Below are 26,566 nucleotides of genomic sequence, written 5' to 3' on the forward strand. Positions count from 1 at the left end.
ATTAAATAAAGGGTTGGGAGGGTAGGTTTGTTCAGCGCTGTTCCACCAGTTTTTAGCTCGTTCTTTACCAAAAATTTACCGCTCACCAATTTTTAGTGTGATTTTTCTTCATCACAGTATAAAAATTTGGTCTTCGTAAAAGTGTAATTTTGTAATTATGTTAAATATTCATTTATTTTTTATCTTTTAGAACGTAAAAGAACGTAAACGTTTCTTCTATCAGTGCTTACATCATCATCTTAGGTAACTTGTGGATGAATATAATCTTTTTTATTATAAAATTAAAACGTTCTTTAAATACCCTAATGTGCCTCGTAAACGTTTTATTTGATTCCAATTAAAGTATTGAAATTACTTTTTTACAGTCGCCTGTTGTAAACACGGAAAATTCCGCTCATTCCGAAGTTGCAATTTCAAACTCTTGATTTTCGCGCCACCAGGGCTGCCACCGTGGCGCTCGAGGATGAATAGTCACTATTTATCCCTGGAAACTTTCAAGACAAAAGTGACGTTTGTAAAATAGTGTAATGTATACGATTATCAGCATTTACGATTTATTTATTAGGGCGATAGTGTAACCATTTCCAAACTCATAAAATTCGACGTTTTTCATGTGCACAATCAGTGTTTGTCCCGGCTAGGCTGTGGTTTTACATAATGAACTATCTCGGTGACAACGCTGGTTTGGGGCTCACGAGCGAACAAACTGAAAAAGTTTTGCAATTGCAAGACCTCACAGGCATCGAGGATATGACAATATGTCGAGACGTGTTGCAGAGGCACCAATGGAACTTGGAGGTTGCTGTTCAGGAGCAGTTGAATATTCGGGAAGGGAGACCTTCTATATATGCTACTGAAAGTAGGCCCCCGGCTGTTGTGAACGATTTGTTGGGGCAACATATATACTATTCTCTTCCTCGCGATGGAGGAGGAGGAGGAGTTGTTGGCTTTGCCAAAGCGTTATTTAATTTCTTCTATAACATGTGCTACAACACTATTTTGACCCTGTTTCAACTTGGGAGGAGGATGATCAGAATGGACCAGGAAAGAAGTTAGTAACCTGTCTGTTGTAACTGTCTGTGACTAAATTCATCTGTTGCAGTTACTAACCCCTTGGATGATGTTCTTAATTTCATCAGACTCTATCAAGAGAAATATTCAGATAACCATCCAGTCTTTTATCAGGGCACCTTCTCCCAGGCTCTCAACGACGCCAAAAGAGAGCTGAGATTTCTCTTAGTATATCTACACAAAGAGGACCATCATGATGCAGATCTGTTTTGCCGGTAAACAAGTCCTCATTGTTGTCATTCCAGAAAAATTTTTCTTTCCAGAGAGACGTTATCCCATCCAGAAATCATCCAATACATCAATTCCCGCTTCATTTTCTGGGCCTGCAGTCAAGGTGCCCAGGAAGGCCGACGCGCCCAAAGCATGATCAAGGCTGGTACTACTCCGTTTTTGGGAGTTTTAGTCTTACGCGACAATAGTATGACCGTCGTCGGTCGTATGGAAGGTTATTGTGATTCTACAGTCCTCATCCAGCGGCTAAATACCATAATTAGTGATTTTGAAATAAGTCTAGTTCAAACAAGAGCTGATAGATACGAGGCGAGTTTAAACAGGTCTTTGCGAGCTCACCAGGACGAGGCCTTCCTGCAGAGCCTCAGAGCTGATCAAGAAAAAGAACGTCGTAAAGAAGAGGAACGTTTGGCACGGGAGGCTTTACTTCGGCAAGAAGAAGAGGAAGCAAGAGCGGAAGAAGAGCGTCGTCAGAGTATTGCGAGGGAGAAAATAGAATCGGTGGATAAAGTGCCTGACGAACCTGATACGCGCCATCCAGATGCCGTGCATGTAGTTTTCAAATTGCCTTGCGGCAGTCGCATCGAGCGCCGGTTCCTGAAGACACATTCCCTTGAGGTAATTCAGGTTTTTGTACTTTCTGAGGATGATTTGTCTTTTTAGGCTGTCTTTTACTTCGTATTTTGCCATCCGAATTCACCAAATTGTTTTGAAATCACCACAAACTTTCCCAAACGTGTACTGAAGTGTCGGCCGGAGATTCCAGACGAAAAAGTGCAGACTCTGGAAGAAGCTGGACTCAAGAACAGGGAGGTATTGTTTGTAAACGATTTGGACGCCTAGTATTTATATTAATAAATTTATTCGTGTTGGAAAATCAGTTCGTCACTAAAAGTTTCGTATTATTTAATATTGTTTAAGAGTTTTTCCCTATTAGTGGGCTAAAGTTGTTATAAAATATGAAATAGTTATTTTTATTAAGTGGAGATCAATAGTTTTTACATGTTGAGCATTTAAAATAGCAAATTGTGATTTCATTTTGATTTTTGATATAAGTAAGGAAAATGTGCATTTCTCTCATTTCCATATATTGTGTAAATATTGTATTTACCAAACGAAATAAATCTGTAATTATTTATTCCAGTTTTTTTTATTTAAATCACGCGCGGTGCATAGAGGGCGCTGATGTGTCAATGTCAAATTTGACGTCACCGTTTAAAAAGGTGTTCATGATTTGCAATGGCGTCGTTTTAGTGATAAGTTGGGGCTAAGGAAGAGAAAGTCGGAGAGTTCCACAAATTCGACGCCCTGTGCTTTAAACAACGTGCAATAGACAGTTAAATAAAACACCCTGTGATGTATCTTAGGAGATAATCAAATACAAATTAATTTTAGTGTGAAGTGAAATAAAACGGCCAATATCATGGAAAAACTAAAGAAAGTTTCAGTGTCTTGTAGATCTTTATATAAGTCTCTATTTCTGCTATTATTAATAAATGCGGTAAGTATTCAATTACATCACTAAGTTCCTCCACTTCGAGTTTTTTTCCTTGTAACTTTAAATGTCGTAATATTGATCATTAGAAATTGCAAATTCGAATTTTTATTACGGATGCCGTGTCGTGACGTAATTTTTTCCTTGATAAGAATAGTAAGTTGCATTGAGAAATGAATTGACATATTTTCCTTGAAACGGAGGAAACTCATGATTTGTGCCCTGAATTTTGGGGGCAATTCTATTCTATTGTTTAGATACAATAACTTCAGACTGTAATCTTACCTAGAATAAGATTATCTGATAACAATTTGGGATTAAAGTGTTTATATTGTAATTTGAACTTCGGCGCAATCGGATGGATGATTCATAAAGACGTCTTATCGAATTCTCGAATGTTGTTCAGTGTTGATTCATCAAAAGGTTGGGAGGCCTTGTAATCTCAAAGAATATTGGTAGTACTGACTGTTTGAGGTTAAGGATTTACCTGAACAAAATTTAAAATACTAAAAAAATCAGGGACTGTTAATGTTAAAAATTCAGTAGTTATCTATTTTTTTTTTGTTTATTGTAGCTCTTACACGGGTTAATAATCACAGTACTTAAAAGTCAGCGAATAATGAGCGGATTATCTATGCTATTAAAGTTTTCCGTTTCTATGGGGAAATTGAAGGCCATGTTGACTATAACAATTAATTCTTCAAACTTCTTACTGCACTCCTGAAATAGAGTCGTCTTCAACTCTTGACTTGAAACAGCAAATATTTTTCAGCATTCTAACAGTTTTACTATTTGTTGTTTACTACATGTTGATAAAGTCTTTTGGAATTATCAAAACTCCGATATGTTGTACACCGTTCTTGTTGACGTAAAAGGTATTATTTACCTGTTATCGTCTAGTTTACATGGTTTGTGCTTCTATTTTATCGCCCACATTTCGCTCGATCCTTTATTTACATTTTGACTTAGAAATATAATTTTTTGTTATTTGAAATCCATTTGTTTCTTCTAGATGTTCATTTACATCTTGTTCTTTTTTCCACTTTTTTATCTTAGCCTGGAGGCTTATTATAAGAATAATCTTCAGCTGGTTACAAGTGAAACTTCTTCAATTTTTATTGTTCAATCGATTCATCAATTTGGAAATTTTCTTTCCTTTCTTCCTTCAGTCGACAAAGGACCATAAAACGTATAAAATTATTACTTTCAACTATTTTCTTATACGTGGCAAATTCATGTGTATATTGATCTCAACGAAAATAAAACAATTTAGTACGATAATAACATCATTATATGATTAGTCATTATATAACCAAAATGGGCTGTATAAGGATAACTAAAAAGACTATTAACAAATCATAAAGTAATTCTTTCACTCGCGTTTTTTGTTGGTCTAAATTTATTTTTTTTCTAATGAAAACGCGCCAAGGAGTCGCAGAAAATGTGATAGTTCACTGATATTTTCGATGATACCTGATAGAATGACGTACCTTCCTCGTTGGCGTGGGCCAAGAAAATAAACATGTGTTCTATAATTACAGCGACTTGTTTTCCACATGTTTATGAATTGAGCGACCTAGAATTTGTTTGCGATTTTAAATTTATATCGGGACATGTCGCGTCGTGCAAAAATCTCATTATTGTTCTGTTCTACAAACGATTTGCTTGTGGGTCAAGATCAGTCTGATAGCATTCTTCGAAAAATTATTTTCAGTCATTTTGTTGACGCCCTCTGAGCTTGAGATTCCGATTTATTCTCGTTTGTATCACTCCCAGACATCGAGAGGTCACGATCGCGGTGAAGAGGTTAATCAATGCTATTATTGATGGAACGACAAACTTGGCGGGTTCTCATGTCTTTGTCAATTAACCCTCACTCGATTGAAATAATTTTAGAACGGAAACGCCCAAGCTATTATTATAAGTTTAATTTATTTATTTTAATATCGAACTCTCTAGACAGAAATGTGGAGAATTTGCGTGAAATGAGCCATTCTGATTTATAGTTGTTACAAAGAGCCCATTATTTTGACCACAAAGTAAACGAAACATAAAACCGCTTCCATTAAAAGTGCCCAAAACCTGTGACGAGTAATTAACGTTTTCATGACAAATTCCGATCGTATGTCATAATTTTTTACTGCTTACTCAAGGATTCTTTTTACAGATTTCGTGTGACGAAAACAACACAACCAGCAGAAAAGACGACCAACCCCATTGCGTCTGGTATGGAAATTGTAACGTATCATCCGGGGGGCTCACACAGTACTGTGCTTACAACGGGCCCCCGAAACCTCTACACAATACAACCTCTTTGGAAATACTCTCAAACTGGTGTCCACACTTGGTTCCAGACCCGAATCGTCCCATTAATGCCTGCTGTGATTCCAATCAAATCGACACCTTTGCTAAAAGTATTGAAATCGCTGCAAATTTCTTAAAAAGATGCCCTTCGTGTATGATGAACTTGGCAAAGCATTTGTGTGATTCCACATGCGGGACTAAACAATCGGATTTTATGGAGGTTATTAAGACGGAGAATAATACCAAGGGGGAACCTTATGTCACTGAATTAAATTTCTATGTAACCAACGAATATTTGGGGGGGACGTATGGCTCGTGTAAAGAAGTTAGTGTCCCATCGACCGGCCAAAAGGCTTTGGATTTGATGTGCGGGAATTGGGGGTCCAGCAAATGTTCGGCGCAGCGATGGTTCGACTATATGGGTACTAAAGAAGGGAATCCTTACGTACCCTTCCAAATCAATTACAAGAATACTTCGGTTCCCGTTAATATCAGCGGGCATGTTTACACGCCGTTTAGTCCCGTCATCACACCCTGCAGTAAAGCCTTCGATGTAAGTTTTTATTAATTGATTAATGATCTCCGGTAATCAACGATTTTTTGCAGTCAAAATCCATGGCGTGCAGTTGCGTGGACTGCGAGCAGAGTTGCCCCGTCCCTCCTCCATTACCGCCGCCGCCGCAACCCTTCAAAATAGCAGGAGTTGATGGGTACTTCGTCCTCATGCTCATTATTTTTATCGTTGGAAGTATCTTGTTCCTTCTTGTCGTGTTCGTTTGTCCATCACGAGCAGATTTTGGTAAGAATATGTTGGGTGTCTCCTGGGTGTCTCTGTCTAAACTTTCGCTGCATGCTCTCACATGGCCTTATATCTGTTTGCAGGTTTTCATGTGTGCATTAATAAACTTGTTCCCCGTGTAAACGTAGGTTTGGGTGAAAACAAACAAGGTAGAGCTGAAATGTTTTAGGCCTTGATGTAAAAATGTAGATTTGTGACTTTTTGTGATACTAACGAGTTACGCTACATTAAGCAGGTGTGATTGTTACAGTGCCGAAATTTTAGATAAAACCAAAGTTCCATCATTGTGCAAACAATTGCAGGAAATTGTTTATCATTAATGATGGCTAATTGAAGTTTTATGAGTTACATGTAACCTTCACCTTCTGAATCATTTTTGTTTGTAATGTATATTTAAGTCGTTTTCATTTTAATGAATTGTGTTCAAATATTTATGATCTGACTTGTTTTTCGTGCATTATGACTTGGCAAAAACCGCGAGTCGGAACTGCTATTTTTGCCAAAATAAATATTTGTACACACCGGGTGTTGCATTGGAGTAACATTCTATTTGAATCGAAGCTATTAACCCTCACCAGTTTTTTTCGTTCGTAAACGAACCGTTTGTTTAAGAACTAATATTGAAATTGCTTTGGCTGTTATTGTTATCCACGGTAATAAAATTATAATTTTAAATCCTCCGATACGTGGCAATCACTGGAAAGTTTTTCAAACGGAAACTATTTGTTTTAAGATTGGAAGTTTTCCATACTTTTCAAACGGCTTTGACATTTGGAAATGTGTTGGTAGCACTGTCTTTGACTTATGCCTTTATTTTAAACACCCAACGACATTTAAATGTCATTGCAGTTATTAATACTTGAAAAACAGATCAATTATTTTAATGTATGCTCGGAGTTTGAACTTCTCTAGACGCATTGTCGTTGGAAGGTCAGGAGATTCCTTGGTGCGAGGGCTCGTTAATAACTTGCCTGCATGTCTAACAACTAACCATCAAGCAATTTCAATGTAAAAATTATGGTCGGGAGTTACAAGCTTCTGGGAAGTAGTCGGTTAGCGTGTGACGTGGCATGGGTTTGCAGTGGGTTTGGTGACCGGGCATGGGTCCGAAGAAATGCGGGCGGCCGTGGGTAGACGACTGGCAGGTGTGGACAGACAATCCCGACTGGTGCTTGGTAGTGATGAGGAAGATAGCCCCCTTCAGGATTCTAAAAGATCCAGTATGTGCCCCCTAATTTTAATAACCGATGCTTTCCATCTGCCGGGTTCATAACAGTCAGAAATCATAAACCTTAAGAGATTTCTAACTTGTTGGACACTGTAGATGGTACAAATTTACAGGATTAGTATAACAGTTTTGGAGTCATTTGGAATAACGAACTAAAACCATAACGCTTCTGGTTGTGGAGTGCGAACAGAATTCGGGGAATTCTTTAGTTTTATTGAGTTTATGCTAATTTTCACAGTTTTTTTTTGCTAAGTGGAGCTTCGATAATCCTTTCAAGCGTGGCAAATGACTGTCGTGACATTTTTTGTAGTCAACTAGCGCAATCAATTAAACGACCTAGTTAGATTACAAGAAATAATATTTTATTACACCAGTGAGAAAGTCAGACTTTTAACAGTTCTCACGAGTGTAAACTGGCAGATCTTCATATACCAATCAATGTTTTTTCGCAGGTGTAACCTCGGAAGTCGGCCATGAGCTCGATACCCATTCAATTAACAAAATGCCTGGAGAATACAGCGCAACCTCCTCATTCCTGGAGAAGTTAGGCGCAAACACAGACACCTTCCTCCAGCGGTTCTTCGAACGTTGGGGCACATTCTGTGCCGAGAAGCCCTGGTTGATTCTCTTCCTGGGTGCTTGCATAGTAATCGGTTTTGGACACGGCATTAAATACCTGAAAGTCACAACAGACCCCGTGGAGTTGTGGGCATCGCCCAGTTCAAGAAGTCGCGTCGAAAAAGAGTACTTTGATAGTCATTTCGAGCCTTTCTACCGAAACGAACAGATTATTATAAAAGCAGTGGGATTACCGTATATTTACCATAATACCTCCAATGGGGTGGTGGTGTTCGGTCCTGCTTTCAACGACACATTTTTGAAAGAAGTGTTGAAGTTACAAGAGAAAGTTAAAGCGGTAGGGGCTGGAACTGATTATGCTTTGGAGAAGATTTGTTTTGCTCCTCTGAGGAACGTGGGGGAGACTCAACTGGATGTTGAACAGTGCGTCGTGCAGAGTCTTTGGGGGTACTATCAGGACGATGAAGAGACGTTCGATGAGACGGATGTGGATCCCGCTGGATATGAAACGAACTATCTGGACACCTTCATCGCGTGTGCTCAGTAAGTTCTTGTAAAACTCCTCATTTCGAAGATTCAATTTTTTTTATAGGAATCCGTACAACCCTAATTGCCTCGCGAACTTCGGCGGCCCCGTGGACCCGGCCATCGCCGTGGGCGGATTTCTGCAGCCCGGAGAAAACCTGTCCAAACAACCCAATTATCAGAATGCCACCGCAGTCATCTTAACCTTCTTAGTTAATAACTACCACAACAAAACGAAATTATCACCGGCGATGGAATGGGAAAAGGCTTTCGTCGCTTTAATGAAAAACTGGACCGCAACGGAAAAACCAGAGTACATGGAAATCGCTTTCACCTCCGAAAGATCAATTGAAGATGAATTAGACCGAGAGAGCCAGTCCGATGTTGTAACAATTTTGATTTCCTACGTCATCATGTTCGCTTACATCGCCGTGTCTTTGGGTCAAGTTAACACCTGCAGTCGACTGTTGATTGATAGTAAGATCACTCTTGGATTGGGAGGAGTGTTGATAGTGTTAGCTTCTGTGGTTTCGTCGGTGGGACTCTTCGGTTTTCTTGAGCTACCAGCGACGTTGATCATCATTGAAGTCATACCGTTCCTTGTCTTGGCTGTGGGGGTTGATAATATATTCATACTCGTGCAGACTCATCAGAGAGAAGGTCGGAAACCTACAGAAACGCATGCTCAACACATCGGAAGGACTTTAGGAAGAGTTGGACCTTCAATGCTCCTAACCAGTGTCTCAGAAAGTTGTTGTTTTTTCTTGGGGAGTCTCTCAGATATGCCTGCGGTTAAAGCGTTCGCTTTGTACGCTGGAATGGCTCTTCTCTTTGATTTCATCCTTCAGATTACATGCTTCGTTAGTTTACTCTCGTTGGACACCATCAGACAAGCCAATAACAGATTCGACGTCTGTTGCTTCATTAAGGGGTCGAAGAAGGACCCTATACCAGAACAGTCGCAAGAAGGACTCCTCTACTCCTTCTTTAAATCAGTTTACGTTCCGATTCTAATGAACAGATTCGTGCGAGCGTTTGTCATGATAGTATTTTTCGGATGGTTGTGCTCTTCAATATCGGTTGTGCCCCACATAGAAATCGGTTTGGATCAAGAACTATCAATGCCCGAAGACAGTTACGTTCTACAGTATTTCAGATTTCTTAAAGATTATTTAAGTATAGGCCCCCCTATGTACTTCGTTGTGAAAAGCGGACTCAATTATAGTGATACGAACGCTCAGAATGTTATATGTGGAGGACAGTACTGTAATCTTGACTCATTAGTTACCCAAATTTTTGAAGCCTCGAAGCTCCCAGAAAGAACGTATATTGCAAGATCCAGTGCTAGTTGGATCGACGACTATTTTGACTGGTCAGCAGCGAAGACTTGCTGCAAATATAACAAAACAACTGGCGGGTTCTGCCCACACACTAAGGGTGAGTTATATCTGGAATTTAGTTCATTTGTTTTACTTAATTGGTTTTTAGGTGCCTGTCCAAGTTGTAGTATTTCGTTCCGCCCCGATAACAACCGTCCAGTGGCCCAGGATTTCGAGCACTTTGTGTCGTTCTTCCTTCAGGATAATCCCGATGAATCCTGTGCGAAGGGAGGCCACGCTGCGTACGGTCAAGGGGTGAACTACTTAACAAACAACAAAACCGCGCTCTCTAAAGTTGGTGCGTCGTACTTCATGGCCTATCATACCATCTTGAAAACATCAAGTGATTATTACGAGAGTATGCGAGCTGCTCGGAAAGTAGCAGCCAACATAACAACGACAATAAACACCAGAATTCCTTCTAGTCATGTTGAAGTATTCCCCTATTCAGTCTTTTACGTATTCTACGAACAGTACCTAACAATGTGGCCTGACACGCTACAAAGCATGGCAATAAGTTTAGCCGCAATCTTCGTCGTAACCTTCGTCCTGATGGGATTGGATTTCTTCTCATCCGCCGTGGTGGTCATCACTATTCTTATGATCATTGTAAATTTGGGTGGTTTGATGTACTGGTGGCACATCACCTTGAACGCTGTCTCATTAGTCAATTTAGTCATGGCGGTGGGAATAGCCGTCGAGTTTTGCTCACATCTTGTACATAGTTTCTCAGTATCTGTCAAAACCACGCGGCTAGAAAGAGCAGCCGACTCGCTCACAAGAATGGGAAGCTCCATTTTCTCAGGGATCACCTTGACGAAGTTTGGAGGGATCATCGTTCTGGGATTCGCGAAATCCCAGATCTTCCAAGTATTCTACTTCAGGATGTATCTTGGAATTGTGCTGTTTGGAGCGGCACATGGACTGATCTTCCTACCTGTGCTTCTCAGCTATGTTGGTGAGTTTGATTTTTTATTCGTTTACTCGTCCTTATGTTTAGTTTTATGTCGTAAATTGGCACGGGCCGAAGGCTATTTATAACGTAAATTAATTGAAAAAAGTGTCCTGTTTGCATTAGTTCCGTTGAAAATTTGTTTCGTTTATAATTGTATACAGGGTGATTGTGAAATAACTCAACACGCTTGCATCAATGAACTCTTATCGCAGGAGCAGGTGGCAGAAAAACAAATGCGTTGCGTCATGTTATTATTCTAAACCGCTGTGATAAGTTTACAATTTATTTAGGCCAAGAGTCAAAAAAATCATTGCGCCATAGTATGGGGAAGTTGCAGGAGTTAGTTGTTATTTTCCGCTTCTTTTGTTCCCTTTGTTTGAAAGAAATGGGCGTCACAATTTTCAAATTTTGCGCCACAGTAATGACACTAGGGCGCGAAATTTGAACTCCACGATGCCGATTTCAGTGCCGGACAAGAAATTCTTATTTTGATGTCCATTATCTTTCCTCCCTTCAATTGGAAATGTCGCGTGTATATAAAGCTTCCCTAATATGAATTCAGTAAAGATGTGATGTGTTTTAATGCAGGAACTCCAATGAATAAAGAAAAATTGGCGAAACACCGGAATTTAAACGGCGACCATTTCCAGGAAACGGAATTTGGCAGAGTAAGAATTTCATGTCATTAGTTTCTTTTTAGTTCTTTTTTTTAATTATATTCATTTCTGTTGCTTTGTGGTTTCACTTGCACTTATTATTCGTTACCAATGTGCACTTTTTGCAGGCGTGATGCAAACCAAACGTAGATATCATCACACACCACCAGAAGTGGGACCAACAGTTGTGTCACCTCTGCTGCCATCCACTTCAAGTGCCCATTACGATGCTATAACATCTGTTGACACGTGATTTCACATGTCAAAGTATATTTATATATCAGTGTTAGTTAATTAAAAAGTTTAGACTTTTGTTAGATTATGGTTAGCTTTCGAATAGGTGGTGTGAATTCTATTGATAGTCAATTTACGCACTTTCAGGAGTGCTTGTATATTTCTTTAGTTGTGATTATGAATCTTGACCAAAGTATTGTTTATCAGATTCTTCAAAGACTGTTCTGTCCGAAATTTTTATACAACTCTTTGACTTCTTTTGAAACTACTAAACTTGTAGTTTGTACTTATTGAACCTTAATGTAACATCTTTAAACTTTATTTATTTTTATATGTGCCGTCAGTGGCTTTTATGTTTTCGTGATGGCTTAAGTAAGCTGTATATTTCTGTACAAATGCTCATTTTAGTTACAAAAACAGGGTCTTTTTATATTGGCATCCAGTTCAACTAACATTCCACCATGTAAATTTGTATTTTCTCTGCTTTACGTAAAGTGTAAATTAAAACTAATTAAATGTATTTTACAGCAACTGTCGGTCATTACGCCCTTTCTGTAAAAACTGATATATTCAATTTAAAAAATGCAACAAAATTGAGATAAACAACAACACAATTCAGACTCTTCCCCTCAGATCGAAAATTCCGACAATGGACCAAAGAGATAAACCGCCGGGCAGTTATCATCAGGATCTCCAAGGAATTGAGCGTAGAGTTCTTGGTAACGTGACAGTGTCAACCCTCCTCTTCGTCGATCATCATCCTATAAATCAAACAAAGTGACAGACACAGGTCAATCGATACGTACACTCAAGAGATTATTGAAGGCCTCATCAACGACTTCGATATCGTCTATCGCGAATTTGGTAACACAGTTAAATCGATACTCATCCGCACCTATGACTCCATCATCATTAAGATCGACCATCTTGAAATTCGAGTCGATGAACATCTTCATCGCTTGAGGGAAATCTTCGTACCGTCGCCCCACGCAGCATTGCTGCACCGCTTGTTTAAACTCATCGGTGGTGATTTTCCCATCCTGTAAGAGCTCCTGTGTGAGAAACAGGATAACGAGTTTGTATTATTGTGTGTTTTGCCCCGGATCTAAACCACAGAATTCTATCTAATCTAAATACGAAGCCAGAGATTCTAGTATCTACTGGAGGAGTTTGAATTTTACACTGCCGCGGGTTAAAAACTGGCAGTATAAACCAAACGCCCTGTATACCTACATCGGCATTAATATGCGTGTGTTGGTGAAAATCAGTGCTTAAAACAAAGCGGTTTTAGCGGAGAAAGAAGCTGCTGCTACCTAAAGGTCAAACCTTATTGAAATCGGCCAGTTCGGCTATTTCTTCCCATAAGCCCAACATTATGTGTTGGTATTCTTGAAGGCGCGAGTGGCTGAACTCTCCTTTTCCTTCGATTATGGTGGCTCTTAGGGCGAGGCAGGCGAAATCGCGCTCGTCCAAATAGCCGTTGTTGTCAGTGTCTGGAAATGTCAAGTTCTGAAAATCTCACTTTCGCGGACTAGTAGCGTAAAGTTTGATATTCCCTGTCATCTACCATTTTGCGTACTTGGTCTATAAAGTACTATGTTAATTTGACGGCTCCCAAAAATTTCAAACCCGAACATTTTAAATGATTGTTAAATTCCTCCGGAAACACTGCATAATTGATTAGTTACAAAAATCAAGCGGATTAGCCACCGCTGCGTTTTTATAGTTCAAGAAGTAAAAAATTGGCAATTTATCCACTCCCAATTTAAAATCCATTAATCGTCTTTTTTTTCGTTCCTGTCTTAATATTTTTGTTTTCTAACAACATTTTACCGCAGTTTATCTTGTTCATCTATTTTTGTAATACTACAAGGTTTTTAGCTCCGTTAATATTTTGTTTCGGGCAGAGGCTTCTCAACCAATGAGGCTGAAAATAATCAACCTTCTTAATTTGTTATTGTCCTAGGTGAGTGCGTTGACTTTTAGAGCCGGAATTAATATTTTATTAGGTAACTGGCCGTCGACACCTTCCCATTAATTTCGTTCTAAATTAAACTAATAAATTACAATACTTCTATTCGCGTTTTTTAGCTTAAACAAACTGCTGAGTAACCGAATAAAAATAATAAGTCCAGTTAGTAATGTTTTATTAATAGTGTACCACTTTTAGTGTGAAGAACTAATGATTTCCGATACTCTTATTTTATTTTTATTCAAGGGACAAGTAGATCGAAGTTCATTTAAGTACTTTTAAAAGGACTTCAGCTCACCGTATAAATACTTGACGACAAAACTGACTCTGTTATCCCAAGTGTAAGCCATCACAGTTCTTAGCTAACACACTACACTACTTTAGAAATGTATTTGTACTGAAATGAACGAACGAACCGCCCGGTGTCTATTTTTGATAATAATATGGCTTTTACGTCAACTCGAAAATTACCGCATAGAACCGAGCAACATACCGGGCGTTTTTCTACAAAATCTTCAATAATAAATTCGTGGTAAATTTAAATTTCAAATTTCGCGCCTGAGCTTTGTGGTGGTAAACTCATATGACGTGTGATGCAAAGCGAATTGGCATGACTCGAAGTTTAAAAAAAAACTTAAAATATAAATTTCTGTAGCAGAAAATTAATAAAAAAAAACAATGAACAGACTAAAGTATAAACACTTTATTTACGAGAAACGGTATGAAAACAATAGTGTAATGACCCCCAGCCCAGAAAAGATAAGAAATGCAAAACACGTCATGGGAATATTTCCGTTTTATTCATATCCCCATTTTCCTATTTCAAATCGCGTTCTACGTGTCCAACGTAAAAATAAAAACGAAAACTCATCTCTCGGTGAAATTTTGATGCGTCGACTTGCGATCCACGCAGATTTGGACTTTGAATATTTATACTTTACCAATCACAAGTCAAAGTTAACAATAATCAAAATCGGTATCAATAAGAGGAGCGCACGACGAAACGATCAGTTTCGCGTGAGATCTGACATGAAGGTGAGTTATAAAAGTTGAGGTCTCCGCTGGATTGTGTCGAAGTTTTAGCGATGGAAAATAATCAGACGCAGCCGTATCTTAACCCTTATTGTACGGAAAAATGCGTGAATAATTTAATTGAGGGAAAACTGCAATGCAATTGTGCCGAGACTGGTGTTTATAATTGGTTTTGGGAGAAACACGAAGATACATGTGCGCTGTTACTACGAAATAATAGTGAGATTATATTCCACCCCGTGTACAGTTCAGGGACTGCGGCTTTACGAGGGAGCGCACCCTTTAAAAAGAATCTTCACCACTTTTGGGAGATGAAAATGTTGTCGAAGTTATACGGAACTGAGATTGTGAGTAAATTTTAGAAAAATCTTGGATTTATTACCCTTTTTTTAGATGGTAGGAGTGGGAACTTCGGAACTTGATTTAACAGACTACAAGTATAGATTCTCCAGTTTGTTAGGATGTGATAAAAACTCGTGGGGGTACTCCTACAACGGAACTGTACAACACGACAATGCGATGGCACATTATGGATCAAAATTTGGTTTAGGGAGTTTGATTGGTGTCCATTTAGACATGTGTTCCGGAACTCTAGAATTTTACCTAAACAGAAAACCACTAGGTATATAAAATTCAAACACTTCTTATTAATTTCAATGGTTGTTCTTCAGGAGTTGCGTTTCAAGGACTGAAAACCTGCGAACTTTATCCAATGGTGTGTTCAACAGCAGCGCAGTCTGCAATGAAAATGACTTACGCCGTGTCTGTTGAGTCGTCTCTTCAGTTGATTTGTATCCAATGTATTGTTAAAAATCCGAAGTTATATGATCAGTTTAAAACAATTCCTGGGCTGCGAAGGATTTATGAAGAAAATTTTTTTTGGTTGCTCCCGAAAGAATCGTGTGACGATGTCAAAAGGAAAGGAAAAGAGAGCTATAAGCTGTTGAAGCGACGAAGAATATCAGAGTCTTAGTTGAAAGAGTATTGAAAAATAAAAGAATTTTGTACGTTTTAATTGTCTTAAAAATTTTTGATTTATTCCAACAGTAAAAACGTCAAAAAGTTTTCATTTTTGGATTAGAATTTTATAATTTGGCGCAAGCTAGAGATGGTAACAAAATCTTGTTGTCCATTAAAACGACTCAAAATAAAAAAACGAGTTTTCAAAGCAGTCAACTCTGTGACTGATGAGTCCCAAAAACCCAAAACTTTATATTATTAGGGGCTATAATAACGCGTTACAGGGAAGTTTATTAACAGAACAAAATTACACTTTTCATTTCGTTACAATGAAAAAAAAATATAAATCTTAACTACAAGGTTTGTAAAAATTAATCATAAATATCTTCTCTATCCGCCACATATCTGACGATATCTGCAGGTTTTAGAAGTTTCTCTGCATCTCCATCAGGTATTTCAAACCCAAATTCATCTTCCATAGCCATGATCACTTCAACATGATCCAAAGAATCTAATCCCAGATCATTAATAAAATGTGAATCTAATGAAAGCTAAAATAAAAGACACATAAAAACTTCAGTTACCCCTCAGAGACTGTGCCACAATATGCAAATATTACCGTACCTTGTCAGGATTAACTTTATCGTACAATTTTAGTACCAAGAGGACACGTTCGCCAATAAGCTTTAGTGTCAATGGTGGCTTGGCACTGTAACATCGCTCCTGTGGCAAAACCAGTCTCTGAAATGAAAAAAACGTTGTACCTTATCAGCTGTGACCTTATCGTAAGACGCGCAAACTTTCAAAACTCTCTGTTTTATCTCTTCCTCTGTGGGTTTAATTCGAATAAGTTCAGGGGAGTAGAACCGATGCTAGTAAAGTGAGGTTATGAATTATGTAATCATTTGAACTGACGTTGTAAAACAGAAATAGAATAAATTTTCTTATTAAAGCAATACAAAGTCATATTTATTCAATCAATATTCACCTGATTTGTAGCGGCCAAAATATTCGTGTTCCTAAAATGCGATTCTTGGGTCTGTAGACACACTGATATGAGCCTTGGCGGCTTTGTGGTGAAATTTCGCAAGTAGCACGACTGCCTTGCGAGCCCTCGGAAATTCTTCAGTAAACCGGACATTTCTATAATTATTGCATAAAAACACCACGCTGAAGTCGATCGGACACTAAACGAAATGACAGGTGACGGATAAATGTCAAAGATGTCAAAGTCGCCTGAGGCTGTCAAATTCCTGTCATTCTGTCAAACGCGCAAAATAATGGCAAGTTTCCATTTTTCGTGATGTTTTCGTTGTTGTGTTTCGATATTTTAATTCCTTTAAACAGTAATTGTTTAGTGTTTTTAAGTTTTTAGACGAAGCTCGACGTAAAGTGAAACAACGCAGCTCGTAATTGTTCAGTTTCTTAGGCTGTGATTAGTGTCTATATTTATCTATTGTAGGTATGTTATATGCCATTAATTCTACAGTAGAGTGACACAGTTTAAACTACTAAAGAACAGTCTAAACAATGCTAAGTAGTTGAAATGTTTGCTTAATTAAATTCCAGGTGAAATCCTTAACGAGGACTCTATAAAACTTTCTAAGAGTTCAACTCCCATCAGTGCTATGAAGTGAATAGATATCAATAGCAATGGCTTCAAACAATGATGGTAATAATCGCAAACTCTTATCCCAATAATCTGTTAATCTTTACTTAGGAACTCTACCACGAAATTATACTCCAAACGCATCCAGAGATTACGACGCTTTGAAACAACAGTATGATAAAACCAGCAATGATTTGAGCACCTCAAGGAGACGTTGTGATCACGTTCTTAATGTAAGTATCCCCAATTTTTGACCACCATCTAACAGAGTTCCTAGGATTTGGATTATTACCGGGAGCAACATAGAGCAGCCATGAATCAACTGGAAGTTTCCTCTCAAGACTCAGCTTCTCTAAGAACTAAATATACTGAACTGTTGAACGACAAACAGAGATTAGAACAAGAAAATCAAAGACTCAGAAAGGAGTTGAATGATGTTCACAGACAACAACAAGATGTGCTCTTATCTGCTGAAAATGGTAATGCAGAGCAACTGTATCTGTCTCACTCCCAAGCCTTGTCCCAATTGGAGCTGGCAAAGGATGAAAACACACGTTTGGTTAAACAGTGTGAGCTAATGGGACAGGAAAGAGGCATTGCTGTGAGTATTTCATCATAATCCGTCTTCTTTACAATTGAATTCCTTTTAACAGCAAAGAGAGATCGCCAACTTGAAGCAACAAGTCTTGAAAATGTTCAAAAGCCACCAGAAAGTCCAACAACAATACGAAGAAGCGGAGAAACAGATCGTGGCAATTAAAATCAAAGCTAATAAAGACGTTAAGCGCTTGACTGACGATAGAAACGCCACTCTCGCTGAGTACACGCTGGTTATGAGTGAACGGTAAGCAAGAAATTTAACCCACTTCTCGTCTTTACTGTTTTTGCAGGGATCAAGTTCATAAAGAAATGGAGAAATTAAGTGACGACTTGGCTCAGGCACTGAAAAAAGGCAAAATGTTGGACGCCGATAACCAAGAACTCGCTGGTGAAAAACGCGCGATCGGCTATCAGTTGGAATCTCTGCGGCGCGAAATTGCGAGCGCTCTCTACGAACGGGATAAAGCGCTAAAAGAGTGTGCCGATTTGCGGGAGAAGTTCGGGGAGTTGGGGGCGTCGACTGAAGATAGTAGAAGGAGGGAACAGACGAGGTCGCGGCATTTGGACAGTTTGGGAGGACCCTGCGAGAATATCGGAAGGAAAGATGCGTTACAATCGGACGTGAGGTCCATGGGACAAAGACAGAGATTAGATAATTTAGACCAAGCGAACCAAGAACTGGAGTCGTTGCGAAAAAGTCTGGATAAAGCTCAAACTGAGCTTTCCGAAGCGATCCAAGAAGCGGAAGTTTCGAAAGGACGCAGAGACTGGGCGTTTTCAGAACGCGATAAAATCGTTCAAGAACGCGAAAGTATTCGAACTCTTTGTGATAACATGAGGAAGGAACGGGATCGAGCCGTCTCGGAGTTAGCGGAGTCCCTCCGGGAGTCCGATGCTGTGAAAAAACAACGAAATGAATTGCTTAAAGAAGTGAAGGCGCTGAAAGAGATGTTGGAACTGCAAGTGGTTAACCACGATGAAGACTACTTGAATAATAGCAGCGATATTACGGAACGATTGATCGAAGTTGAATTAACTTGTGACGTTGTTGGAGACTTGGGGTTGGAGTTGGTTGGAGGAATCGATGATCCACACTTCCCGGGGGATGGAGCGGTGTACGTCTCTACGGTAGTTGAAGGTTCTGTTGGAGATGGTAAACTAAAACCGAATGATCGTATCTCGAGAGTCAACAATGTTGATTGCAACGCCGTGTCTCGAAGAATGGTACTCGAGGCTATTAGAGCCAGTCTTCCACTCGCTAGAATTGTAGTTAGCAGAAGAGTTCGAAGAGAAACCACCGCCCCACTAAACGTACCATCACAAGTGACTAAATGGGTACACACAGCGAGATTAGTTCCCGGGTGTCACGGTCTTACCCTTAACACAGGGGTGTACATCAGTAGAATCAGCGAGGGTAGTTTAGCCGCCAAGGATAAGAGTCTGTCTGTGGGCGACCGTGTTCTTCGGGTAATCATCCATTTTTTAAGTTTTTTATTTCTATCAATTTCTTTCAGATAAACGAGAAATCCATGGACGAAGTGGAGAGCATCCACGAGGCTATGCGTGTTCTCAACGACGACTCCGTCGACGTTATCACAGTCACTGCGTTGAAAATCAGTCACCCCGAGTGCCCCAACGTCTTCACCCCCGTCCTCCGTCACAAACGGGAGAATCGCAGCTCTCAAACTGACGAACACGATTATTTGGCACAACACGAGAAAAATAATAGCGGAGCGTGGCTGAAAGAAAAAATTGATTTGATGCGCGGACGACGCCACAACAAAGATAGTGAAAAGAAGAAGATACATCGAAATAGCTCCCCAAGTCCGTTGGAGGTGACTGATCCTGAGCAAGCTATAGCTGAGTTAGATTTAGTCTTGGATAGTTATAATGGTACTGGTATTAATACAACGAAACGAACGAAGAAGGGTTCGAGTAAAGAACAAGAGAAGAATGGAGGGACGTGGCCGAAAGCAAGAGCCACGGCCTTGTTGCAACCGATTATCGGGAGCACCGTGGTAACCAGGAAGAAGGGGAGACCCCCATTGAGCTTGTTGAAAGAAGGGATGGAGTATTATCGGTAGGTCTTGCTTAAATCCTCCAAGATCCTTGGATAACATTTTTTTTTAGGAACTCCACTCCTGTGCCCCTCCACTTGTCGCCCGTGGGCCCCATACCAACTAACCGCCATTCGGTTTACAAGAGCGTGGACGGCGACGGCTCTCATTTCAACAACATGTCGGATCCATTTGACAAATTCCGCTCATCGCATCCGAATCGCTTTAGCGTCAACATGAACTCGGACAACAGTCTCGATTACCCTGTCCATCGTTTCGGAGATAAAGATCTCCATCAGTGCCTCAAGAAGAACAAATTGGAGCACGGGAAATATATTTTCGACAACGACAGAGACCCTGTCTTAGGGGGTCACAGTGAAACGCCCCAAGCAACCAACACGATAAATTCACCTCATAATCGTGTCCACAGTCAGTTGTGGGTTGCGCCCCGTATTCACTACCCGTTCCATCCTCATCCTCATGACCACAATAGAGAAATCTTCAGTTTTGAACCATCTTCTTTCCATCATACACACAGTCCATCCGTGGATGGAGTAACCAGAAAAGTTGATAACCCCATGACGTGCTCTCCTATGCAAGCAACTTACCGAGACATCGACATTTTAGAAGGAGGTACTTTTCCTAGGAAGAGAGAAAATCAAAGGTTTAGAGTACCATCAAACCCGAGCGTTACATCAAAAGTTAGTACCGGCAGTATTGAACGCAGCTCTGAAAGAGGCAGCCCCATGCCGATTTTTCACGTTGAAGTTTTAAGTCCTGGAGAGCCTGGTAATAGTGGGAAAGAGTGTTGCTCGTGGGTCGGTGGTCAACACAAACCTTTACCTGGAGAACTGAGAAGAGTTCATATTGACAAATCCAACGAACCGTTGGGAATACAAATAAATTGTCCTGATAGTGGAGGAATCTTCGTATCGACGGTTAATGATAACAGTTTAGCCAGCAGAGTGGGGCTACAGATCGGAGATCAATTGTTGGAAGTTTGCGGAATCAACATGCGTAATGCTACTTATAATTTAGCGGCGAATGTTTTGAGGCAGTGTGGGAATTCCATTACGATGCTGGTGCAGTACAGCCCTGATAGTAAGTAAACTCCCTAAAATTATCACTAAAACATGATAATTTTAACAGAATACAACGAATTAGAGGGATCGGGGTCCTGCTCGGGCTCGAGCTCAAACGGCGACGAAGGCGACGGAGAGGCCACTCCGTGTAACTCCCCGAAGGAAATCCGAAAATCTCATCCAATTGGTCTCACCAACTTACCCTCCCCCAACTCCTTGTTGCGAACAGACCAATCTTCCATGCTACAACGACAGAGCAGCAATTCAAGGTACCCCAATCATTAATTTAGACCGAATATTGAAGTGATTTTCTAGGAACGACGAGGAGCCGCGATATCTCTACATCGAAACAATGAAGACTTCCAATTTGGGCATTTCCTTGGTGGGTGGTAACGCTTCTGGTATTTTCATCCACTCGGTTCAACCGGATTCATTGGCTTATCGCGCCGGTATGCGAACCGCTGATCAGATCCTGGAATACAATGGAAGCGATTTGCGCAATGCCACGGCCGAGGAAGCCGCCTATGAGTTGGCCAAGTCGGCGGAGAAGGTCACCGTGTTGGCACACTACCGAATGGATCGTAAGTCGCCTCTTCTGAATCTCCAATCACTGACTCGTTTTTCAGGGTATAATGCGATTAAGGATAAGCCAGGCGACAGTCTGTACGTCCGCTGCGGGTTCGACCGGTCCGGAAACGAACTAACGGAGCCCCCTCAACTGTCGTTTTCCAAAGACGATGTTTTGTATGTCGACAACACGATGTTCAATGGAATCCCGGGCCAATGGCGCGCATGGCGTCTTGACGGCGAAGGACGCCGTCAACAGTGCGGTATTATACCGAGTAAATACAAAGTGGAAGAAGAACTCTTATTGAAACGAGGCGCCGATCCAGATCAAACGACTCGCTCTGTGTCTTCTGTAGGATCGTCAACAGCACGTCGCAGTTTCTTTCGCAGAAAGAAGCATCAGAGACATTCAAAAGAGTTGGCGAGCTTCTGTAACTTAGCGGGCCCTGGGTGGTATTCTGATGGAGGTTCTTTGCATGAAGAACCAGCACCACCGCCGGCCTATCAAAGAGTCGAGAGATTATCGTTCCCGGAGTTTAGACCAGTTTTGGTTTTAGGTCCCCTGGCCGAGTGTGTTGTAAATAAATTGGTAAGTAAAAAAAATGTTTTTTTTCTTTCGAATTATTATTATTATTGCAGGTGAGTGATTTCCCGGACGAATTTGGACGCGCCCCCACCGAAACGCGGCGTTGTTCCCAAGCCCAACTCGACCGTGAGCTAGCCGATGGCCACCTCATCGAATACAGACGCCGTGGGAGCTGTTGGGAATGCGTCACGGTGGCTTCAGTGAGACAAGTATCTCGGGCACACCTCCACTGCATGTTGGATATTGCGGTCAGCAGCGTCGAACGCCTCCATCGCCACGGAATCTTCCCTGTTGTTCTTCTTATCAAATTCAAGAGTACGAAACAAATCCGAGAAGTGAAGGACGCTCTTCGCTACAGTTCTGATAAGTTATCAGGCAAAGCAGCGAAGGAAATGTTTGAGCATGGACACAAATTAGAAGCTGAATACAGACATTTGGTGACATCCGTCGTGGCTGCGGGGGCTAACGTCGCGCATGTCTGTGCACAAGTCAAAGCAGCTGTTGATTCAGAACATCGCAAAAGTCAGTGGGTACCGGTTGGATAAGCAATTTCATTTTTATCTCGTTATTTATTAATTAATGCAATTATTTTAATACTGCACTCATGGGTTAGTGAATATTAATTTGCTGTCGTACTATTAACTTTAATATACATATTATATTTTATTTCAAATTTTATTAGAACATTTTTTCTGTGATTATTCTGAGTACTGTATTTTGTCTTCAAGTAATAAAACCGTTTCTGATTGAGTTGCTTACTTCAGCCTTCTTTCTTAACCCCAACCCAAATTAGAACATAGTAACAAAAATCCAAGAAAAAGCAGTTCTTTATTTAGGAATCGTGAGCTGATAAAACTCCGCATCGCTGTACGGTTTACTCCCAGACAATTTATAGTACACCTGTCCATCCTTGTAGCAAGCATAAGGCAACAGCAGCAATGGTAGGTTGAAATCTGCAAATATCTTCGACAACAGCTCCATATAGTACCGACTGTCAGGAACCATTTTATTCGACTTTGCTTGTACTTGAGCAACTGTTACCAACTTTTCTGGTAACGAAAACGCGCCAGCTTCCATCTGTTTCGACATAAGCGAACTTCTTCTTCGTTTAGATTTTCTTGGTATGAACTGGTCTCCATCGAATTCCGGCTGAAAGAAAACTGTAGCAACAGGTTCCAAATCACCATCCACAGAAATCGTCGACTCTTTATGAAAAATCGATGAGAACTCAGTCACAACCGGTCTTATCGTCTTAATTTTTGCCCTTTCGTGTTTCATTTTACTAGCAATTTTGAGCAAAGCTTCCAGACGAGGGGTTTGGGCCTTTTGACCGGCAACACTACACGGGTGGCTTTTTTTCGATTTTTTCTTACATTTCTCCGAGCAGAAGTAAACCAGTTCACAGGAGGGACACTTTGTCAAGTTTTTTCCTTGTCCTTTCAAGCACTGGAAACATATCCGGTACTTGGTGTCATCTCTATCAATTTCCGGTGGTGTAGTGTAAACTTCTTCAGGGTGGTCACTTATTTGGTGTTGAATTTTCTCAATGTCACTCTCATCAATGCGTAAAAAAACGAGATAATTGCGAAGGGCTTCGAGGTCAAACTCGAGAATCGCCTCTTGGAAGAGTAACTCCAGTAACCGGAACGCTTCCTTGGCGGTAGTAAACTTCGCCCAAACTTCCGTGAAAGGATCAACAAAACCTTCAGCGATGAGAATGTAAGAGTACTCCACCGCTTTAGCCTTTAGGTGTCTCAACAATACTTCTTTGGAACGTGCGAGAATGTAAGTGTTGAGGTCTACTTTTTTCTTCTTCGATGACTTTTTCAACCCACCTTTCCGTGATTTTTTCTTCGACTTTCTTGAGTCACTTTTCCGTGACTTTTTTTCCGACTTTTTTGAATGACCTTTGCGTGTCTTTTTCATTTCTTTGATCTTCGTTTCATTTTCCATGAACGCAACGACATTTTCGAACTCCTCGATTCTCACCAGAGGGTTCAAACCACAGTCCATCAAAGTTTCAGCAACAGGAACTCGGTCTTTGGGTAAAACTCCCCGAAAACGGTTCAAGACCAACACCGTCAGAGCGTTGCCCATGTTGTTTCCCAGCACCTGGTGAGGATCCACGTGTTTTGTCTTCAAGAGCGACTCCACGAGTCTGGTGTTCCCGCGAAGCACTGCTAGAGATAGAGGAGTGTGACCCAGGTAGAGATCGCGGTTTCTACATCCATGTAGCACCAGCAACTGCGCTAAGACTCCAAAGAGGTTGTCCGAATCATTGGGAAAGTCCTGTCGTAGACATATGAGATGAAGAGGATTCTGTCCGTTGGTATCGTCATTATAGCCCCCCAAAAGTCCTTTCTTTAGTTCTGGCCACTGGTCAGTTTTAACATTCGGATCGGCATGAAAAATAAGAAGAAGCTCACACATCTTCACCGTATCTGGAGAAGGTTTGATCGCCGCGATGATGTGAAGAGGCGTCATGGTGTCAATCATCGCATTAGGATCAGCGTTGTTCTTCAGTAAGACGTGGAGGAGATCAGCATCGTCTGTAAATAACGCCAGAAAAATGGGCTTCAAAGGGATCCCGAAATTCGAATCGCACCCGTAGTTTAACAGAGTCGAAACAGTCCTTTTGGTGTTCTTCAACTTCTCAGGATCTTCGGTTTGGTTCTTCTTTTCTTGTCGGCGAAGCCCCGGGAAGTTTGTGCTAAAGAAATATTCCTGCGGACTCACCTGAGGTTTTGTTTCAGTTTCACTAATTACATTCAGGAGAGAATCCGCCGGTAGCCACTCCGGAGCTGTGTAACTCTGTTCTTCGTCTTTTAAAAACGCCGCCTCCCAGTCAACAATGTTGAATTTGATGGAAATGTATCTAAGAAGTGTCATGGTCAGAGGGGTCAACCCCTCGTCGTTGACGACATCGAGTTTAGCCCCACAATTCGCTAAAGTCGTAATGACATAACTTTGATCGTTCGCGCTTGCTAGCATGAGACCAGTGTTGCCTCTGGCATCGCAAATGTCTGGATTGATTCCTTCTTTGAGACAGCTTAAGACGTTTCTTTCATTTCCATGAGCACACTCCTCTAAGAATTTTAAACAATCAGTTTCGTGGGCTCCAGGAGTGCTAAAAGAGTCTCGACGCCTTCTTAATAGGTTTTGCACATCAAAACTGACGTTGTTTTCTAGAGATCTGTGCCGGAAGCAGTGTTGGAGGACCTCGATCCATACTGCTTCATTGTTCCACGCTAAGAAGTCCGTTGTGGTCACTTCATTCCATTCCGTTGTTTCTTGTTGTCTTCGGAATTCAGAATCCAGATGGTTCTTTACCGCGGTCTTTACGGTAGTGTAGAACAACTTTTCTTGTTGGAGCACCAGGAGCTCAGCTTGAAGGGTGTCGATGTTATCAACGAGCATGTCGTTGCAAATACACGCTTGAAAACCCTCCGTTTCTACAACAGTTTCCAAGAACTTCGGATTTGTTATTTCAAACGGTTGAGTTGACTGAGAGCTCTCCTCCAGAGACTCTTCAGGAATTGTATAAATGAACGTGTTAAGCTCGATCTCCGACGAAGGGAAGCTGCCCGACTTTGATAGTTCAGAGAATTTAACATCGCAAATTTGAACCACTTTAGCGCAACAGTCTTTACAAATGCTCAGTTGTCGCTCAATTTGAGATTTCCTCCCCTGCAGCTTCTGGAGTTTGACCTCGACTTCATAAAGTTGCACGGAGAGATGGTCAATCGAGTTTTTTTGGAAGCAGCAACAATCTGGAAGAGATCCATCGTCTGAGGCGGCGAAACTCTTGCTGTAAGAGGACTTCGGGAAGAACAAACTTTCTGGATGTCTGACACGTCGGTTGCAAATTGTTTCTTCGTCTTGGGTTTCTTCGACACTCAAAGACACGAGTTTGCGGAACTTCAGCAACCTCGCTCTTCCTAAAGAAGTGCGTCCGAGGCGAGGCACACAATCCTCATCGACAGAAACAAGCAATCTTCGCAACGTGTTGCCGTCCCAAATACCAACATCTTGAGTATTATCGGCGTTGGTGAAGACCCCCGGACCAAACCGAACATGTTGTTTAAAGAGTCCTTCGAAGATCGTGTTTGGGTAAATTACCTTTGCGTACCCTTCTAGTTTGTTGCAGAAGAAGTACCCGTCGTAATAAGCTTGATCTCCGCTTTTTTCGATGATATAAACTCCTTTGTTGTGCAAGTTATTGTTGAGGATGTTACCGGAATACTTCTGAGTGGTGTTGTCTTTCAACCACTGACGGCAACCCGCGCCGAGTCTTGTGGCCTCCTCGGAAGTTCCGCAATGTTTGTGAGTTGAAAGATCGAGCATTTTATGTCATGTTGACAGAAATGGGGCGATGAGGGGGCGTGAAGATCAGATGACCGGCAGTGTTGAGACGTAAATGGACAAAAATGCGTGAAAAAGCGGTGACAGTGCAGACCCGTAAGAAGGCAAAAGGTACTAGAAGGAAGCGTCGAAGACAGGTAAGCAAGTTGTCTGTTTTTTTAACTAAAAAAAATAATCTCCCAAAATGAGAGATGACTTCCACTTTTTCATGCGAATTTACCACAAACATTTGGTATTGAAAAAAAATGAAGAATTTGGAACAATCCAAAACTTCCTTTTCTTC

General features: G+C 40.8%; 8 protein-coding genes across 12 annotated transcripts; 5 read left to right on the plus strand and 3 right to left on the minus strand.

The window, feature by feature from the left end:
* The first annotated feature begins 446 nt into the window (after positions 1 to 446).
* On the plus strand, positions 447 to 2,440 carry Faf2 (Fas-associated factor 2). The gene is made up of 4 exons (XM_088040862.1): positions 447 to 1,051; positions 1,103 to 1,286; positions 1,335 to 1,920; positions 1,966 to 2,440. The coding sequence occupies exons 1-4, from the start codon at positions 658 to 660 to the stop codon at positions 2,143 to 2,145; spliced, it is 1,344 nt and encodes a 447-aa protein (XP_087896988.1). The 5' UTR covers positions 447 to 657; the 3' UTR covers positions 2,146 to 2,440.
* Positions 2,441 to 2,500: 60 nt separating this feature from the next.
* On the plus strand, positions 2,501 to 11,475 carry Npc1a (Niemann-Pick type C-1a). Of its 3 annotated transcripts, XM_088041299.1 has the most exons (9): positions 2,501 to 2,803; positions 4,965 to 5,654; positions 5,708 to 5,900; positions 6,983 to 7,120; positions 7,581 to 8,250; positions 8,300 to 9,669; positions 9,721 to 10,569; positions 11,155 to 11,234; positions 11,351 to 11,443. In XM_088041299.1, exons 1-9 carry the CDS (start codon positions 2,726 to 2,728, stop codon positions 11,354 to 11,356), a joined length of 4,074 nt encoding a protein of 1,357 aa, XP_087897425.1. In that variant the 5' UTR covers positions 2,501 to 2,725; the 3' UTR covers positions 11,357 to 11,443. The 3 variants fall into 3 exon arrangements, with proteins under 3 accessions (XP_087897425.1, XP_087897424.1, XP_087897426.1); XM_088041298.1 differs by lacking the exon at positions 11,155 to 11,234 and having other exon boundaries at positions 11,351 to 11,475; XM_088041300.1 differs by lacking the exons at positions 6,983 to 7,120; positions 11,155 to 11,234 and having other exon boundaries at positions 11,351 to 11,475.
* A 530-nt stretch (positions 11,476 to 12,005) lies between these two features.
* On the minus strand, positions 12,006 to 13,819 carry Scp1 (Sarcoplasmic calcium-binding protein 1). 2 transcript variants are annotated; one of them, XM_088041302.1, is made up of 4 exons: positions 13,727 to 13,819; positions 12,783 to 12,949; positions 12,263 to 12,496; positions 12,006 to 12,217 (listed from the first exon to the last, which is right to left on the minus strand). In XM_088041302.1, the coding sequence occupies exons 1-4, from the start codon at positions 13,776 to 13,778 to the stop codon at positions 12,086 to 12,088; spliced, it is 585 nt and encodes a 194-aa protein (XP_087897428.1). In that variant the 5' UTR covers positions 13,779 to 13,819; the 3' UTR covers positions 12,006 to 12,085. The 2 variants fall into 2 exon arrangements, with proteins under 2 accessions (XP_087897428.1, XP_087897427.1); XM_088041301.1 differs by having other exon boundaries at positions 12,263 to 12,508.
* Positions 13,820 to 13,943: 124 nt separating this feature from the next.
* LOC148171730 (uncharacterized) lies at positions 13,944 to 14,594 on the plus strand. Its single transcript, XM_088041305.1, has 2 exons — positions 13,944 to 14,463; positions 14,506 to 14,594. Exons 1-2 carry the CDS (start codon positions 14,107 to 14,109, stop codon positions 14,509 to 14,511), a joined length of 363 nt encoding a protein of 120 aa, XP_087897431.1. The 5' UTR covers positions 13,944 to 14,106; the 3' UTR covers positions 14,512 to 14,594.
* On the plus strand, positions 14,424 to 15,475 carry LOC148171731 (SPRY domain-containing SOCS box protein 3). The gene is made up of 3 exons (XM_088041306.1): positions 14,424 to 14,807; positions 14,854 to 15,082; positions 15,132 to 15,475. Exons 1-3 carry the CDS (start codon positions 14,514 to 14,516, stop codon positions 15,431 to 15,433), a joined length of 825 nt encoding a protein of 274 aa, XP_087897432.1. The 5' UTR covers positions 14,424 to 14,513; the 3' UTR covers positions 15,434 to 15,475.
* Positions 15,476 to 15,691: 216 nt separating this feature from the next.
* Positions 15,692 to 16,561, minus strand: ND-ACP (NADH dehydrogenase (ubiquinone) acyl carrier protein). 2 transcript variants are annotated; one of them, XM_088041303.1, is made up of 3 exons: positions 16,409 to 16,561; positions 16,045 to 16,161; positions 15,692 to 15,971 (listed from the first exon to the last, which is right to left on the minus strand). In XM_088041303.1, exons 1-3 carry the CDS (start codon positions 16,559 to 16,561, stop codon positions 15,792 to 15,794), a joined length of 450 nt encoding a protein of 149 aa, XP_087897429.1. In that variant the 3' UTR covers positions 15,692 to 15,791. The 2 variants fall into 2 exon arrangements, with proteins under 2 accessions (XP_087897429.1, XP_087897430.1); XM_088041304.1 differs by lacking the exon at positions 16,045 to 16,161 and adding an exon at positions 16,185 to 16,292.
* A 232-nt stretch (positions 16,562 to 16,793) lies between these two features.
* Positions 16,794 to 22,679, plus strand: Dlg5 (MAGUK family member discs large 5). Its single transcript, XM_088041296.1, has 12 exons — positions 16,794 to 16,882; positions 16,990 to 17,092; positions 17,141 to 17,262; positions 17,307 to 17,630; positions 17,683 to 17,873; positions 17,920 to 19,096; positions 19,144 to 19,709; positions 19,760 to 20,787; positions 20,836 to 21,037; positions 21,084 to 21,349; positions 21,395 to 21,924; positions 21,975 to 22,679. The coding sequence occupies exons 2-12, from the start codon at positions 17,074 to 17,076 to the stop codon at positions 22,464 to 22,466; spliced, it is 4,917 nt and encodes a 1,638-aa protein (XP_087897422.1). The 5' UTR covers positions 16,794 to 16,882; positions 16,990 to 17,073; the 3' UTR covers positions 22,467 to 22,679.
* A 70-nt stretch (positions 22,680 to 22,749) lies between these two features.
* On the minus strand, positions 22,750 to 26,265 carry LOC148171734 (uncharacterized). The gene has a single exon (XM_088042353.1). It carries the CDS (start codon positions 26,263 to 26,265, stop codon positions 22,750 to 22,752), a length of 3,516 nt encoding a protein of 1,171 aa, XP_087898479.1.
* Between the last annotated feature and the right edge of the window lie 301 nt (positions 26,266 to 26,566).

This window comes from Gnatocerus cornutus, chromosome 7 (genome assembly GCF_029298725.1).
Source record: "Gnatocerus cornutus isolate USDA-ARS CGAHR chromosome 7, icGnaCorn1.1, whole genome shotgun sequence".
In the NCBI taxonomy this organism is placed as follows: Eukaryota; Metazoa; Arthropoda; class Insecta; order Coleoptera; family Tenebrionidae; genus Gnatocerus; species Gnatocerus cornutus.

Bases quoted from the DNA above. Each gene is read 5' to 3' on its own strand.
- Dlg5 (XM_088041296.1), top strand. The intron at 17,631-17,682 runs GTGAGTATTTCA...TCCTTTTAACAG, and splicing joins GACAGGAAAGAGGCATTGCT to CAAAGAGAGATCGCCAACTT. The intron at 19,097-19,143 runs GTAATCATCCAT...AATTTCTTTCAG, and splicing joins TGGGCGACCGTGTTCTTCGG to ATAAACGAGAAATCCATGGA.
- ND-ACP (XM_088041303.1), bottom strand. From the start codon at position 16,561: ATGTCCGGTTTACTGAAGAATTTCCGAGGGCTCGCAAGGCAGTCGTGC. The intron at 16,162-16,408 runs GTGAATATTGAT...TTTTCATTTCAG, and splicing joins TTTTGGCCGCTACAAATCAG to AGACTGGTTTTGCCACAGGA. The intron at 15,972-16,044 runs GTACGGTAATAT...CTTTTATTTTAG, and splicing joins ATAAAGTTAATCCTGACAAG to CTTTCATTAGATTCACATTT.
- Scp1 (XM_088041301.1), bottom strand. From the start codon at position 13,778: ATGGCTTACACTTGGGATAACAGAGTCAGTTTTGTCGTCAAGTATTTA. The intron at 12,950-13,726 runs GTGAGCTGAAGT...TGACATTTCCAG, and splicing joins TGTCGTCAAGTATTTATACG to ACACTGACAACAACGGCTAT. The intron at 12,218-12,262 runs GTACGTATCGAT...TTTGATTTATAG, and splicing joins CCTTCAATAATCTCTTGAGT to GATGATGATCGACGAAGAGG.
- Npc1a (XM_088041298.1), top strand. From the start codon at position 2,726: ATGGAAAAACTAAAGAAAGTTTCAGTGTCTTGTAGATCTTTATATAAG. The intron at 2,804-4,964 runs GTAAGTATTCAA...TTCTTTTTACAG, and splicing joins TGCTATTATTAATAAATGCG to ATTTCGTGTGACGAAAACAA. The intron at 7,121-7,580 runs GTATGTGCCCCC...GTTTTTTCGCAG, and splicing joins TCAGGATTCTAAAAGATCCA to GTGTAACCTCGGAAGTCGGC.
- LOC148171731 (XM_088041306.1), top strand. From the start codon at position 14,514: ATGGAAAATAATCAGACGCAGCCGTATCTTAACCCTTATTGTACGGAA. The intron at 14,808-14,853 runs GTGAGTAAATTT...CCCTTTTTTTAG, and splicing joins AGTTATACGGAACTGAGATT to ATGGTAGGAGTGGGAACTTC. The intron at 15,083-15,131 runs GTATATAAAATT...GTTGTTCTTCAG, and splicing joins CCTAAACAGAAAACCACTAG to GAGTTGCGTTTCAAGGACTG.
- LOC148171734 (XM_088042353.1), bottom strand. From the start codon at position 26,265: ATGCTCGATCTTTCAACTCACAAACATTGCGGAACTTCCGAGGAGGCC.
- LOC148171730 (XM_088041305.1), top strand. From the start codon at position 14,107: ATGAACAGACTAAAGTATAAACACTTTATTTACGAGAAACGGTATGAA.
- Faf2 (XM_088040862.1), top strand. From the start codon at position 658: ATGAACTATCTCGGTGACAACGCTGGTTTGGGGCTCACGAGCGAACAA. The intron at 1,052-1,102 runs GTTAGTAACCTG...CATCTGTTGCAG, and splicing joins CAGAATGGACCAGGAAAGAA to TTACTAACCCCTTGGATGAT. The intron at 1,287-1,334 runs GTAAACAAGTCC...TTTTCTTTCCAG, and splicing joins GATGCAGATCTGTTTTGCCG to AGAGACGTTATCCCATCCAG.